Source organism: Cynocephalus volans, chromosome 1, assembly GCF_027409185.1.
Source record: "Cynocephalus volans isolate mCynVol1 chromosome 1, mCynVol1.pri, whole genome shotgun sequence".
NCBI lineage: Eukaryota > Metazoa > Chordata > Mammalia > Dermoptera > Cynocephalidae > Cynocephalus > Cynocephalus volans.
This window is the reverse complement of record NC_084460.1, coordinates 45,947,095-45,962,338: the sequence shown is the minus strand read 5'-3', so window position 1 is coordinate 45,962,338 and position 15,244 is coordinate 45,947,095. Positions and strand designations below refer to the sequence as shown.

The following is a 15,244-nucleotide window of genomic DNA, read 5'->3' as shown; positions in this document are numbered from 1 at the left end:
ACATCCAATTCTCCAGGAAAAAGCAAAAACCAAAAACCCTGACTTGTAGCATTTGCCAGTTTTTGTGGTGTCAATATTCCCACCATGGCTGGAATATACATACTGAAGTGACCAAAGTGGTGTCAACTGGTTCTTAAAATTCCTAAAAATTTAACAACTGGTTGTTGTAAGGCTAAAAGAGATGGCTGCAGTGCTGGGTGTGTATAAATAATATGGTTTGGATAAGACCCAAAGACTTGAAAACTAAATGTATCACTGGAAGAGTATTCCAGGCAGAGAAAATGGCTTGTGCAAAGGCCCTGAAGTCAGAAAGAGCTTGCTGTGTTCAGGGAACAGAAGGAAGGCTGGTGTAGACAGGAGCCGAGTGGAGTGGCTGGAGAATGCAGAGCTGGGCTGTTGAGAGCCTCATAGACAGTGGGACTGAGTTTGGATTCTATTCTAAGGCCACAGGAAGTCTTTGGAGCATTGTAAGCAGTTTGATTTGAATTTTTAAATAATTTTTTTTAAATTTAAATTTGTTTTTGGGGGGTGGCTGGCTAGTACAGGGATCAAACCCTGGACCTTGGTGTTATCAGCACCATGCTCTAACCACCAAGCTAACTGGCCAGCCCATGATTTGCATTTTTAAAAGATCATTGACTGTTCTGTGAGAGACCAGCAAGAGGCAAATTGGGCAGTGATGGTCACCACTGTGGGAGGTGGTGGTGAGTCAGAATAGGGTGCCAGCAGGGGAGGGGACAGGTGTGGCTGGAGTCAGGTAGAGCTGTGAGGACTTGGCAGGTTTTATCTCCAGGTGTTCCCCAGCTGTTTACTGAGAACACCCGCATGCTATTTCTGCTCTTCTATCATGAGAGAAAGAAGTAGCCTCAGACCATCAGGGCTCACTCTCCTACCTGCTTCTCTCCTTGATACTGTGCGTGCTCTTTTTACTACCTCCTGAGAAATCTGGGAGAAGAGATGAGGAAATATATTTATCTTGGGTCCACATGCAAAGCAAAAACAACAAAGACAAAATTCTTCTCAACTCTGCCCTTCTTCCTTTGGATTGTCACCGAGAACAATAGCTGTGTTTCAGATAAGTGGCTCTGACTCGGATTTCCATCCTTGCCCCAGGCTGCCTCTCGGGTGTGTATCAGACACTTAGGTAAATGCTGTGGGTGTCAGCCTGGAAGATTATGAAAAGGTTATCATCTAGCTCTGCTCCACTCCCAGCCTGTCTCTTTGTATAGTTTTTAGGAGGGGACGCAAGAGCTCCATCTTTCTAGACTGGCATTGTCTGATAGAACGTTCTGTGATGATGAAAATGTTCTATGTCTGTGCTGTTCATCTGGGTAGCCACTGGCCACGTGTGGCTAGTTGCCACTTGAAATATGGCTAGTGGGGCTGTGAGAAACTGATTTTCAATTTTATTTAATTTTAATTAATGTATACCTGTGGCTAGAGGCTCCTACATTGGACAGCATAATTCTGGACCATGTATCATCATCCAGGTCCTAGAGCCTTTGCTTTTTGGCAGGTGACTGGAGATCCTACTGAGTTTTGTAGAACTTCAGAGAAGGGTGGGAATCTTAGTTGTCACTTGTCATAGCCTCCCTCAATTTGCAGAGAAAGGAATGGAGGCACAGAGGATTAAATGATTTGCTTAGCATTCCTCTCTGGGGGGAGTGTAAGATGGGTTAAGTTACGAAACTCTCAGCTCAATGTCCCTTTGGTTTTTGTTATTATAGATTTTTTAAAACTGATATTAAGTTTCAGAAGTTTCCAGGAATACGTATTTCCTATAACATAGTATGTTAACGTCAAAGCCCTCTTTGACAACCTTCTGAATATTGAACTCCTCCTCCATCCCTAGAGGTGATCACAGTGTGATCAATTTGGAGCGCATCCTTCCGTACTCTTTCCTATTGCATTTACAAATGTATGAATAGGTGGGAACCATTCTGCATTGTTTTATAGATTGTATTGTGCTGTATGTATTTTTCTACACATTGCTTTTCTCTTTCAACAGCATGCTCTAGATCTTTCTGGGTCACTTCATAGACCTCTATCTTAATCTTTTTATAATTTTTTGCCTGCTGGCCAGTACAGGGATTGAACTCTGCACCCTGGTGTTATCAGAACCATCTTCTAACCAACTGAGCTAACCGGCCAGGCCCCTTAATATTTTTTAAAACTTCTGCTTAGTATTTGATAGCCTGGGCATATCATATTAGTCACCATCCTATTGATTTAACTAATTGTACATTATTACATTTGTTTTAGTAAACATTTTTGTATATGTCTCCTGCATGCACAGTGTTTCTGTAGGGTGTATACTGAGAAGTAGAATTACTGGGTCACAGAGTATTTATTTATATGTATTTTTATTGGAGCTTCTGCCCCAATAAAAAATAGTCTTTAAGATAGTCATACCAGTTTATATTCCTATTAGCTGTGTGAAAGTGCCTGTTCCCCCACAGTCTCCAAAATACTTGATTTTATCATATATCGGCATGTGTGCCAATTTAATGGATGAAAAATAGTATCTCATGGTGGTTTAATTTTTGTTTACAAGTCAAGTTGAACATTGAACGTCTTTTCTATGCTGATGGCTATTTGTGTTTCTGTGAACTGCCTGTTCAAATAGCTTGCCATTTTTGTGTTGGACAGTTTCATTAATTCCTTCAGGAAATATGTTCTAGAATGCCTGGTAAGTGCCAAGCATTATTCTAGGTGCTAAGGACTTTGTCACAAATTAAATAAACAAATATTCCTACCCTCAAAGAGGTGATAGTTTAGTTGTAGGAACAGACCAAAGCAAAAGGCATCAAGAAAATATGTAGTGTGTTAAATTGGATAAAAAAGAGAAAGCAATAGGGAAAGCCATTGGAAGTGGGACTCAATTTTAAATAGAATGACCAGGGAATCTCATCTTTTACTTACTCTCTTATAGATTCTATGAGCTAATCTTTTGCCTGTCATATGTCACACATATTTTTTCCAGTTTTTAATTATCTTTTGACTTAGATTATGGTACTTTTGTCTTGCTCTTTCTTTCTTTGAATCAGAAAACCCAACTTTGTAAATTGGAACATAGTCATATAAAAAGTAAAAGCCTTTCTTCTAATCTTCCCTGGCAACCATTGTCAAGAGCTCTGTGTTTATCCTTTCAGACGTATTTTCTATCCGCACTACTATGCAACACTTCCTCCACCATCAGTCACCAATTAAGTATCGGCTGTTTCTCCATAAATGCAATTCTGATCTACTTATATCTTTCTCATGGCTGCCTAATATTCTGTTTTAGAGGGAATCCCTGTAATTTAACCAAGCAGTCCCCTCTGGCTGGTCATCAAGGTTGCTTCCAGTTCTACATCTGTCCAGATGATGCAGCAGTCCCATACTCTTCCTACTGCTCATGAACTTCTCTCATATTTTTTGTTTTCTGGACTAGAGCTACCACACCCTGCATGTTAATAATTTTGTTTTCTCCCCCCAGCTCCATGGCTACGTGGAAAATAAGCCTCTGGGGCTTCAGATCTTCATTGGGACAGCAGATGAGCGGATCCTTAAGCCACACGCCTTCTACCAGGTGCACCGGATCACAGGGAAAACCGTCACCACCACCAGCTATGAGAAGATTGTGGGCAACACCAAAGTCCTGGAGATCCCGCTGGAGCCAAAAAACAACATGAGGGCAACGTAAGGGCTGGGGACTGAGGGCATTCATAGAGAAGTGAGCAGGGACCAAGTGGCAGGGATTTGGGAGAGGAGACTTGATGGAGTTGAAGGTGGCAGTTCCCAATCTGTCATCACTACATAGTGCTTTCTGTTTTAAAAGTCTTTATTTTGAAAGTATTATATGTAAATATTTTCCTGTGCCTTGGGAGGAAGAATATTCATGAATCTTTGAGTTATATTGCTTGATGTGAGGTTAAATTTATTTACATTAAAAAAAATTGATTTGACCTAAGAAATTATTAAGTAACAATGCAGAGAGGCAAAAAACCTCACAAAGCTAATATACCTATGGCTACAATTTGGGAAACATCACACACATGTTTTGGGGTTAAAAAAAAAACTTTTTATAAGAAAATAAATTCAAATAGAAAAACTGCAGGAATCATACAGAAAACTTCTGAATACTGTTTAGTTATATTTACCAATTGTTAACATTTTTCACATTTTCTTTATCATTTCCTTTCTCTCTCCATTTTTTCCTCAACCTTTTGAGAGCTGGTTGCAGACATCATGCCTGTTACTTTTAAATACCTCAGCATGCATTTCCTAAGAACAGAGATGCTCTCTTACACAACCACAGTACATTTATCACATTCAAGAGAATCAGTGTTGACGCACTACTCTTATCTGTTGAACAGTCCATATCAATTTTCATCCGTTGTGTATTTGAGTTTTTCAGATACTTCTGAGAACAGAAGAGTTTGCATGAAAAATCTCCCCAGAGAAGTAATTTCCTCTAGGGAATTTCTCTAATTACTTTGCACGTTTTTTACCCCCATCTTGGTATACATTCCTGGCTGAAATACTCATGGGTGTAGGCAATTTCCCCCTGTGGCTGGCCAAAGAATTATTTTGGCTAAGGCGGTGATCTTTCCTCCTCAGTAAAATGGTCTGTTATAAATGGGGTTCTCGGTTTTCTGTATGATTCCTGCAGTTCTTCTGTCTATTTGAATTTATTTTCTTAATAAAAAAAATTTTTTTTAACAACAAAATGTGTGTGATATTTCCCAAATTTTAGCTATAGGTATATTAGCTTTGTGAGTTTTGACCTCTCTGCATCATTACTTAATAATTTCTTAGGTCAAAGTAATCTTTGTGGGTAATCTTTCCTGCTCAATAAGATGGTCCGTTCTAAATGGGGTCCTCAACCTTCTGGCAGCATCGACTGTGCAGGGATCCTGAAACTTAGAAATGCCGACATTGAGCTGCGGAAAGGCGAGACAGACATTGGAAGAAAGAACACGCGAGTGAGGCTGGTTTTCCGGGTTCACATCCCAGAGTCCAGCGGCAGGATCGTCTCCTTGCAGACTGCATCTAACCCCATCGAATGCTGTAAGTCAGCCCCTGGGGCAGGATCTTTCTTTGGCAAGTGCACTGTACGTGAGCTTCCACTCTGGGCAGCGTACCCTGGCAAGGTACCCAGGGTGGCCTGCAAGTATACCCAGGACCCACAAGGAGAAAGAGTTGGCCTAAGATGACCAAAAGGGCCAGAGACAGAGCATACTTAAGGGTTTTCTCTCTGCTTCTGTTTACTTCTGGAGGGTTTTGTGGCCTCACAGGAAATTAAAAAAATAATACGGCTAATGAGTAGCCTACGGCTTTGTTTAGAAAATTCGAAATGTATAAATATTGTGCTGGTCTTCAAAAGGGTAGATACATTTGGAGTGAGTTCATTGTACATAGTTTCCCTTTTTTCTTTTCCTCTTCTCTCCTTTCAGTAAGTGTGACAATGATATCACAGTGGCTCGCGTTTATGGGGCTTTGACTCTGTCAGTCACAGTTCTAAGTGCTCAGCATGCAGTCGCTCATTGAATGTTCACAGCAGTCCTTGACACTAGCTGGTGTCCTTATGCCCATTTTACTGATAGGGAGGGAGAGATGTGAGGGGTTGAGTAACCTGTGCACACAAGCGAAAAGCGGCAGGATTGGGATTTGAACCAGAGCTTTTAAATATGGCAGTTGTGCTCCACCCACACCCTCAGCCCATCCTGTGTGTTTACCGAGGTCTGTTTAGTGTCCAGCATTGTGCCAGATGCTGGGGATCTGCAAACGAGCAGGACGTTTCCTCTGTCTTCAATGAGCTAACAGTATGGCGAGGAAAGACACCCAAAATGGTTGTAAAGTTGGAGAAGATTTTCAGAATCCAGCATGAAGTGGCCAAGATCTGCTGTTTACAACGACGCTGAGCAGAAACCTGGTTCAGTTCTACCAGGTTTCAAAAGAAGTAGCTTTGAGCTACTGAAGCACTTTTCAGAACAGTTTTGTTAGTTTCTGTAATTAGATGCAACAAAGCTTATTGTCTGTTCAGTTTTTGAAAGTTTAGAAATTATTTTTAAAAGGATAAAGAAGAAAAAAGTTACCATCGTTCCAGAAACAAAACAGTTTATATATTTTTTAGTCTCTTTCTTCTAAGAATATTTTGGTTTATGTTGTCATAATTACGTTTCGTATTACATTGTCTCAGGATGTTTTTCTTTTTACCAGCTATTTTACTGTAACGAGGTGTCACAAAATCAATTTCCTACAAAAGCCAGGGAGGTCATAGAAATGATTGAAATGGGTTGGGTGGCAGGTAATAGGGAATCGTAGAGATTGGCGTCCAGGATGGCACATTCCCCACCTAGATGGGCTGCTGTTACTCAACTCCAGCCAATATTTCTGCATGGGAATGGAGACTCAGTGTGACCAACTCTTCTGACTTTTTTAAGATAAACCAAAAATCTCCTGATTAAAAAAAAAAAAAAAAAAAGGCAACAAATTCAAAATATTCTGTGGGTCCCACAAAATCTTCACGTGGCTTCTATTAATCAGAGGTAGTTTTGAGACAGTGAGCAAAGGGAAAGCATCAAGTTTTTATGCAGAATGGGTTGAGGCAGACAGGCCCTCAGGATTAGAAGCCAGCTAGGAGACTGGGTGGACCGCTCTTTGGGAGAGTAGCCACAACTTGGTCTTAGTTGGTCTTTGGGAATGAATGAAGAAGCACTCTGATTTCCTCTAGCCTTGTGAGTCAAGATGTAGACTTGGTGATGCGTTGGTGACTGCATTGGTGGCAAGTTTGTACTCTGATGTTAGGAGAGAAAGACCCAATAGCAGAAAAGAAGAGAAAACAAGTGTTGAAAACCACATCATTGTAGAAACTTTGGAATTCCCCTATTCTACTTAGCAGACCCCACCCCTGTCCCCCAAATACTGGTCATGGTGGCTGCCCCACACCCCTGTCTTGGTTTTGAATATCTCAAGATGTTTTTGGAAGGAAACTCAAGCTCTTCCTCAGTGATACGGGGGATTTTGAGCAGATAAGGTCTCCTCTTTATGGCAAATGACTCACTCTCCAGGATGAGGCTGTGGTTTTCAGCAAGGTGGGGAACAGGAGGTGTGATCTGGGACTGTATGTGGGAACTCATGTTCCTCTCCGTCTTTGGGTTCCTCAAGTGAACTTATCTTTCGTCAATCTAAGACTTGAAGGATCATCATCGAACTGTGGGTACCTCTAGCAGGATCTTCAGGGTATGAGAAAGTTGGTAGAACTTTGAAAAACATTTTTTCTTTTCTTTTCATAAAGCATTTGGCTGATTCACTTACTTTATTTTTATAGGGAAACTCAGACTTTCTTGGTAAAGTGATTCACTCATTTTTACTCTGTAGGTGTCAAAGCCAGAGTCTCCAACTTTCTAGTTCTATGAAATATCTTTCTTTTGATTTCCATAATGTTCAGCAGTACCAAGCTGAACTACCAACTGGCCACTCCCCCTCTCACTCAGAATCTTCTGTCACTTTTATTTCCTTCTTTGTTCTATTTTCCTAGACCAGCGCCTGGTAGTTCCATAAATATTCATTAGCTAATTGACTTAGTGTATACCCTCTGGGGAGGGTGAGTTGGTAAGAAAAACACTTAGTGGGCTGGTACTTATTTGTAAGGCTAACTTATTTACTTTGGAGGTGCCTTTTATGTACCATCTTAGGAATCAAGGATAAGTCCTCCGATTCTAGTTAGAAAAAAAACATGAACATCTACCTGAGGCCATTCTTTGGAAAGTGGACTGATTCGCTAGAAATGCAGATTCCTTATATTTATTTACGGGCCAGCTTGTCAGAGGTCCAATCTCACTTTTGCACAGACTGGTGCCCACATGTTTCTAGTCTTCTAGAAAGGCCATAATGGTTGTCAAGTGTTACCAAGGAGATCCTTCTAGTTGCCCCTGCTGCGCCCTGCCTTATTCTCAGCGAAGTCTGTTTCCAACCTTCTCCAACCTTCTCCAACCTTCTCCAACCTTCCAACCTTCCAACCTCTGAGTGCCACCCCCGCTCCTTCCCACTCCAGGCAGATAAGCACCCCTCCCACTTCTCAGGGAATATGGAAGAGGTCGAAGGGAACAACCTTCTCTTCCCCAGCAACAAGGCTCCACGGATCCCGGCTGCGGGCAGCCTGCCCTGCTGCATCCGCTTGACCCGGGCAGTTCTCTGTCCTCTGCTCAGCCCCACTGCCCCACCTGAGCCGGGGCTCCTCTCCCCCCATGCCCCTCACTGTTCTCATCTTCAACTCCAGCTTCCTAGTGGTGGCTGAGCTAGCCCCTGTTTCCTCCTGTGCTAGTTTCCTAGGCTGTCATAACCAATGACCACAAATTGGGTGACTTCAAACAACGGAAATTTACTTTCTCACAGTGCTGGAGGCCAGAAGCCCGAAATCAAGGCATTAGCAGGGTTAGTTCCTACTGGAGGCTCTCGGGGAGCAAGCGGCCCGGGGCCCCTGTCCCAGCTGCTGCTGGCGCTCCCTGGCGTGTACACGAATCGCTGCAGTCTCTGCCTCCATCTTCACACAGTCTTCTTCACCATCTGTGTGTGTCCCTTTCTGTCACTTACAAGGGCACTCATTGGAGTTAGGCACCACCCTAGTCCAGGACGATCTCCTCTCCATCCTTAACTTAATTACACCTGCAAAGACCCTATTTCTGAATAAGGTACCTACTGAGGTTCTGGTGGACATGAAGTTGCAGGGGTCGGGGGGGGGGCATTCACCCACGATGCCCCCTCAGCTGCATCTCTTCCTTTCCTGTCCATCTCGACTCCCAAATGCACTGGGATCTTGCACTGACTTCTTGGCTATTGCCCGTGCAGTCACCTCCATCCAGAACACGGGTTCTCAAACTTGGCTGCACATTAGAATCACCCAGGAGTTATTAAAAAATCATACTGATGCCCTGGTTCCCTCCTCCTCCCCCGTGGAGACCCTGGGGTGTGGCCTGGGAGAGACTTTTGAGGTTCCCCATTGATTCTGATGTCAAGCAGAGTTTGAAGAGTGCTGACCTAGAGACCCTGCCCCGCATCCTTCTGTCACTTGTCTAACTCCTCTCCATCTAAGACCCCAGTTTAAGGGCTCCTTTGGGAGGATGCATTCCCTGAATCCCCAGTGTACGGGGTCCCCTCTCTGTGCTCTGGTGACCCAAGTAACTTGTTAGTGTCTCTCCTGTAAGGGCTGGGCCAGCTGGTGTTGGCCAGGGCTTGACATGTAGTGACAGTCTCTAGAATGTTGAAAAAGCGAGAGAGGAAAATAAGCATCTCCACGCTGCCTAGTGGGAGAAAAAGGCAGCAGTGAGACAGAAAGGAGATGTCCGCAGGAGACCTCGCAAGATACCTTGTCCCATGAGAACCTTCCAGAACCTCTCCAGCCATGACTTGCTGTGGCTCTGCCCAAGACCTGTGGGCTTTCTCCCTGCCCTACAGACAGGCCTCTCCCTTCATCACATTTCAGGGAACACCTAAAGTAATTTTATACCAAGCCCTGCCTGCTCAGAGCACAGAATGTAAATTCACTTTGTGCATTCCACAGGGGTTGGGGGGTGGGTATAGGGTGTGGGCTCAAAAATAGATTTTCTCACATGCTCTTTTCTCTCTCTCTCTCTCTCTTTGTGACATGTATTTTTTACTGATGTAATTAAGATACAGTCTATTGCACAGAGTTTGAGTGTTTAATGATTTTTGACAATAGTGTATACCCATGCAACTACCACTCAACACCAGATACGGATCATTTCCTCCAGTCCTCAGAGTTCCCTCGTGTCCCTTCATTCAGTGCCTCTGCCCCAGCCCCCCACACACAGGCAACCACTGTTCTGATTTCTATCACCATTGATTAGTTTCCCTGTTCTAGAACTTCACAGAATGGAGTTATACAGTATGTACTCTCTTGGGTCTGGCTCAGTGTGTTGTTTTTGAGATCCATTGCTATTGTTGCGTGATTCAGAAGTTCAATCCTATTTATTGCTGAGCAGTATTCAATTGTATGAATATAACAATTGTTTATTTACCATTACTAGACACTTGGGTGTTTCCAGGGTTTGGGTATTACGGAGGTGTTAGTAACATTCTTGTTGAAGTCCTTTTGTGGACAAATGCTTTCATTTCTCTTGAGTAAATACCTAGGAATGGAATTACTGGATCATAGTGTAAGTATAGATTTTGGCTTATGTATTTTCAACATCATTTTACACTTGGTTCCAGTTGCTCCACATCCTCACCAATGTTTGGTATTGTCAGTCTTCTTATCTTTAGCCATTCTAATGAGTGTAAAATGGGATCTCTAGTGGTTTTAGTTTGCATTTCCCTCATGATTAATGACATTGAGCCCCTATCTGTGTGCTTGCTGGCTTCTTGGTGAAGTGTCTGTTCAGATCTTTTGCTCATTTTTTTTATTGAATTACTGTTAATTCCCTCAGTCTGGCTTGGGAGATGCATGATAATGCAGCATTGCTTTAGGAAAACCCTTAGAATTTGTGGGGCCAGGATGGCGTGTTGACTGTGCTTTGCTTTTAACATTTCTTTATATATTCTGGATACAAGTCTTTTGTCAGATATATGTATTGTAAATATTTTCCCTGGTCTGTGGCTTGCCTATTTATTTTCAGAGTGGTATCTTTTTATGAGCACTCATGTTTTATTTTGCTGAAGCCTAATTTGCTATGCTCTTTTCTTTTGGGACTAGTGCTTTTTGCATCCCCCCAAGAAATCTTTGTCTATCTGAAGGTAGAAAAGATATTCCCTATGTTTTCTTCTAGAAACTTTTTGGTTCTGGCTTTGATGTTTAGGGATATGATCCGTCTCTGATTTTAGTGTATGGTGAAGAACCACTGTTTTCGATGTGCAAATTCAGTTGCTTTATGTGCCTTTTTTCCAAAAGCAAGAGCTTAGAAAACCTGTGACTGTGTTCCTCCCGTCACTCCTTCCCTTTACACCCCCACATCACTCCCCTCGGTCTGGCTTGGGAGATGTGTGATAATGCAGTATCGCTTTAGGAAAACCCTTAGAATTGGTGGGACCAGGATGGGTGTTGACTGGGCTTTGCTTCATGAATCAGAAATGCTCTTCTTCACCTGCTCTTGCCAGAAGCCGAAATGACCCACATCATTCTCGTGGCCTTCCTAGTATTCGTTCTTTCAACTAAAAATCTATTTGGAGTGTGATATATACTGGGCACTGGGGCTACAGCAGTGAACCAAACAAAGTCCCTGCCCTCACGGGTCATTTTCTAGTGGGAAAAACAGACAATGAACAAGCCAACAAAGACTACATTTGAAACAGATTGAAGTAACATGATGAAAATAACAAGGACCATGGTTGGTGGCTGGAGAGGGGGGCGGAGAGGACAGCAACACTAGTCATACTGACCAGGGAAGGCCCCTCTGGAGAGATGGCATGTTAGCCTGGACATGAGTGGTTGGGAGTGTGGTCCATGTGGGAGGTACAGCAAGTGCAAAGGCCCTGAGGCAGGGATAAGCTTGGGGTCTCCAAGGAACAGAAAGGCAACCAGGGAGACTGTGTGTAGTGAAAGGAGGGGAGTAGGAGTAGGAGGTGAGGTCTGAGACCAAGCTGGGGACTTTGGATTTTATTCTAAGTGAAATGAAGCCTTGGGTTCCAAGTAGGGGGCTGACATGTTGTGATTTATATTTTAAAACTCTTTCAGCACAGTGTCTAACACACAGTAGGTGCTAGTAAACACTTGAAGACTAAATGAATGAAGGAGATGAGAGGGATAGGACAGGGAAGAAGTGAGGGAAAATGAGCAATCCTCCATCATCTACTGTGTGTCAAGCACTTTGTTGCCAAATCATTATAAGGACACCACCGGAAATCTGAAGCACAGAGAAGCAAAACAACTTGCCTGCAGTCACACAGCTAGTAAGGAGCTAAGCCAGTGGTGACATCCACATCTTGCTGAATCTCAGGACAACTAGGTTGAGCTGCATCAGGAGTGACAGATTAATTTGGGCCAGAAACCCAAAGGGTGGCATGATGTCATTGTAAATCAAAGGCTAGCTCAGGGACCCCCAGAAGGCTGTGGGTATCGTCCTACCACACGGCACTAGATTGTCTCCCTTGAGATCCTGTAGCAGTTAATCTTGGATGAAATTTGAGCATTGGGCAGAGAGCAGGTTGACCAGGCCTTTGTATGCCTCTGCTCTCCAGGAAGACTTTGAAACTGTGACCAAGAAGCCATGTTTCAGAAACACCAGAAAACTATGTGATAGGGAGAAGTGGTTTAGAGCAGTTTTAGGAGTGTGGGTTCTGGAGCCAGCAGCCTGGATTCAAATTCTGCTCTGCCACTTACTGGCTGCTTTGTCCTGGGGAAGTTACTTAACACACTGTACCTCAGTTTCCCAATCTATAAAATCAGGATAAGAATAGTGCCTACCTTGTTGTCGTGAGGGTTAAATGAGTATGAATTTGTGTGTGTGTGTGTGTGTGTGTACACTTATACACAGTCAGTGCCAGCTGGGATCACAATAGGCTCACCCAAGTGCCTCTTTCGTGGTGGCCCAGTCTGGACGTATCTCCTTTTACTGCCTGCAGACCCCCCCCCCCCCATAGCTCTGCAAAGCAGACTTTACAGACCTTTGGCTGGTGCCCCATTGTTGCAGGGAGACCATAGCCCAGGCAGCAGCAGGCAGGTGTGGGAGTTGAGCAACACGAATTGTTTCAGGTGAGCAGGCAGCAAGCAACACACCCTGCTGCTGAGCAGGAACCTAGATGGTTATCTGGCCAGGGGAGTAGGAAAGCTGGCCAGAGGAGAGCCCAGGATTGGGGTGGCTTTTCTGCTGATTGATATGCTTGCCTGCCCGGTCCCTTACTGAGCCAGTGATGTAGGAGTAGGGACGACAAAACTACCCTTTAACGAACACCTATGGTGTGCCACAAACTCACATGTATAACTCATTTCCATCCTCACTATAGCTTGGAAGGCCCATCTTAAGACTTGCTCAGATCGTTCATTCAGAACTATTGAGCGTTGCAAACACCAGTGGCAGAGGCACAGAGTGCTACCTCCACAGAAGTGCATATTCCAGCAGGCTGAGGTTCAGAAAGAGTGATGTGCTGCAGTCACGTGGCTTGCAAGGGGAGGGACGGAGCAGAGGGTAAAGCCTGTGCTCTTGTCTCGATCCAGGCTGCTTGGGTCCCTCAGTGGCCAGGAAGCTCATCAGTCAGATGGGGACTCATGGAGCCCTTATGTTACATGGAGATATGTGGGAAGATTCTGGAGGGGGCTGCCTGTTAGTAGATGGCAGAGTAATGATCTGGTCAGGAGAGAAAAATAACAGCTCTGTACCGGCTGCCATGGGGATTGGATGAGCTGAGATACAACAGCCTTGGCAGGCAGGTATCACTGCTTTATCTTCCATATGAGGAAACTGGCCCCCTGAGTGCCACAGCTAGAAGGCGGTCCCATGCCCTCCAGATCAGTGCATTTGGGCCCACCAAACGCCACTCCCATGCTGTGCATGGTGACAGGTCCCTCACAGAGCTGAGCCCCATGCTAAGGGAGAATTGGGTCCCTCTGTCCCACCCTCCCACTTTCCATTGAAGACCTGGGGAATGGTCAGAGTGGGGGCTGAGGGGCCTGTCTGCTGGTCCTGCTCACGGCCCCTCTCAGGTGAGGCCTGAGTCAGCACCACATTCTGGGCCCAGCCAGGCCCACCCGGGCCCTGCTCGCAGCCAGGGACAGGGCCTGACATAGAGACAACAGGCTTATGGCATCTGGAACACTGGGCAGCTGTGGCCAGTGTGTAGTCCAGAACAATGGCCCACTGGGGTACGGAGGACCCTTCTTGCCTGGGCTGGCCAGAAGGATATGGTATCCTTCTCCATATCACTGAAAAGAGGCCCCTCGGGGTAATGGGATCCCACAGTCTAGGTCTAAATCCCGCCTGTCTGCTTACTTAGCTGTGAACTCTCAGGCATACCCCTTCTTCTCTGGGAGGCTCCTGCTTTGTGGTCTTGTGAAGTTTAGCAATAAAAACAAACATAACACCCATTGTGCCACACACTTCCCACACATTGGCTTATTTAATCTGCAAATGGCCCAGGGAGATTGGTGCTATGATTATTCCCATTTTATAGATGAGAAAATGGAGGCAAAGCGATTAAGTGACTTGCCCAAAGTTCCAAAGCTGGGATGTCACCCAGCTGAGCTTTGAACTCCAGCAGTCACACTGAAGCATCCTTGTTTATACCTGCCATGCGCAGTGGCCTCATGCTGTGTGTGTTTTATAACATGAACCCAAGGAATGTAGGACTGTCTGTGACAACTATCATTGCTCGCTGGTATTAACAGAACCTGCCCCTGCTGCAGAAATGATTTCCCTGCCCAGCCTCTCCTGCCTCTCTCCTGAGGTTCTTGTGTTGATCATAATTCTTGGCCGCCCAACCCTGTGGCAGGGCGACATGCAGACAGTTGGGCAGTAATGTCATATGTCCAGGCCCACTTAAACTGACCTAGAGGACCCCATGCCGGTATGAATTTCCCTCCTGGGCCTTTGCAGCGGTCACTGCCCTGATCTGCCCCTGCCCTGTTGCTAGTGAAAGTAAACACCCAAACTGGTTAAACCAACAGCACCCTGTTGATTCAGAGCTCGTAAAATACAGGAGCCTCACGCCACTTTATGACGTGCCAGAATCTGGGGGCGGGACTGAAGCCCAGGGAAATCACTTTGCCAGGGCCACCTTGAAGCATAAGCTGGAGCAAAGGTCAAGGCTTCACCCAGGCCCTCTAGGATGGCAGCAAAACTGAGGCCCCTGGTCTGGTTAGAAAACTGCAGGCTATGGAGTTTTCTTGTCTGGATTCTCTAAATGAAGAAAAGCTGGATGGGATTCTGCAGGGGCTGGTTGGGGCGGTGGGTGTGTAGGCCTGGGAGGCCCATAGGCTTCTTGAGAGCCCTTCTGTGGGTCCTGGACACATCATCCCACTCGCAGCCATAGGTGATGCAGGTTGCATCAGAGATCAACAGAGAAGTAGACCCAGGAGGGTAATTTTGGTTGCTGTTCGCAGCTCCTCAGTTCCTCTTTCGGGGGCTAATTGGATTTGTTTGCTTTGCCTCTGGGCTTTCTGTGGACTGGCACCTGCCCTGAGGAGTTCCCCCTGTCTTCAGGTGGCCTCTTCAGTGTGGAACTTGGCGAGTCACCTGGAACGGTTGTTCAAATGCAAATGTCCAGCTTCTGCGTAAGAGATTAGGCACAGTGGGTCAGGGGTGTGGCT

The 15,244-nt window shown here is 45.0% G+C and overlaps 1 protein-coding gene across 1 annotated transcript in view; it reads left to right on the top strand.

Moving 5' to 3' along the window:
- The window catches only part of NFATC2 (nuclear factor of activated T cells 2), a 98,395-nt gene that overhangs the window by 59,420 nt on the left and 23,731 nt on the right, over positions 1–15,244 (top strand). Inside the window, exons 4-5 of the mRNA XM_063095021.1 lie at positions 3,479–3,681; positions 4,880–5,052. Coding sequence (XP_062951091.1) covers positions 3,479–3,681; positions 4,880–5,052 — 376 coding nt within the window. The remainder of the gene's footprint in view (positions 1–3,478; positions 3,682–4,879; positions 5,053–15,244) is intronic.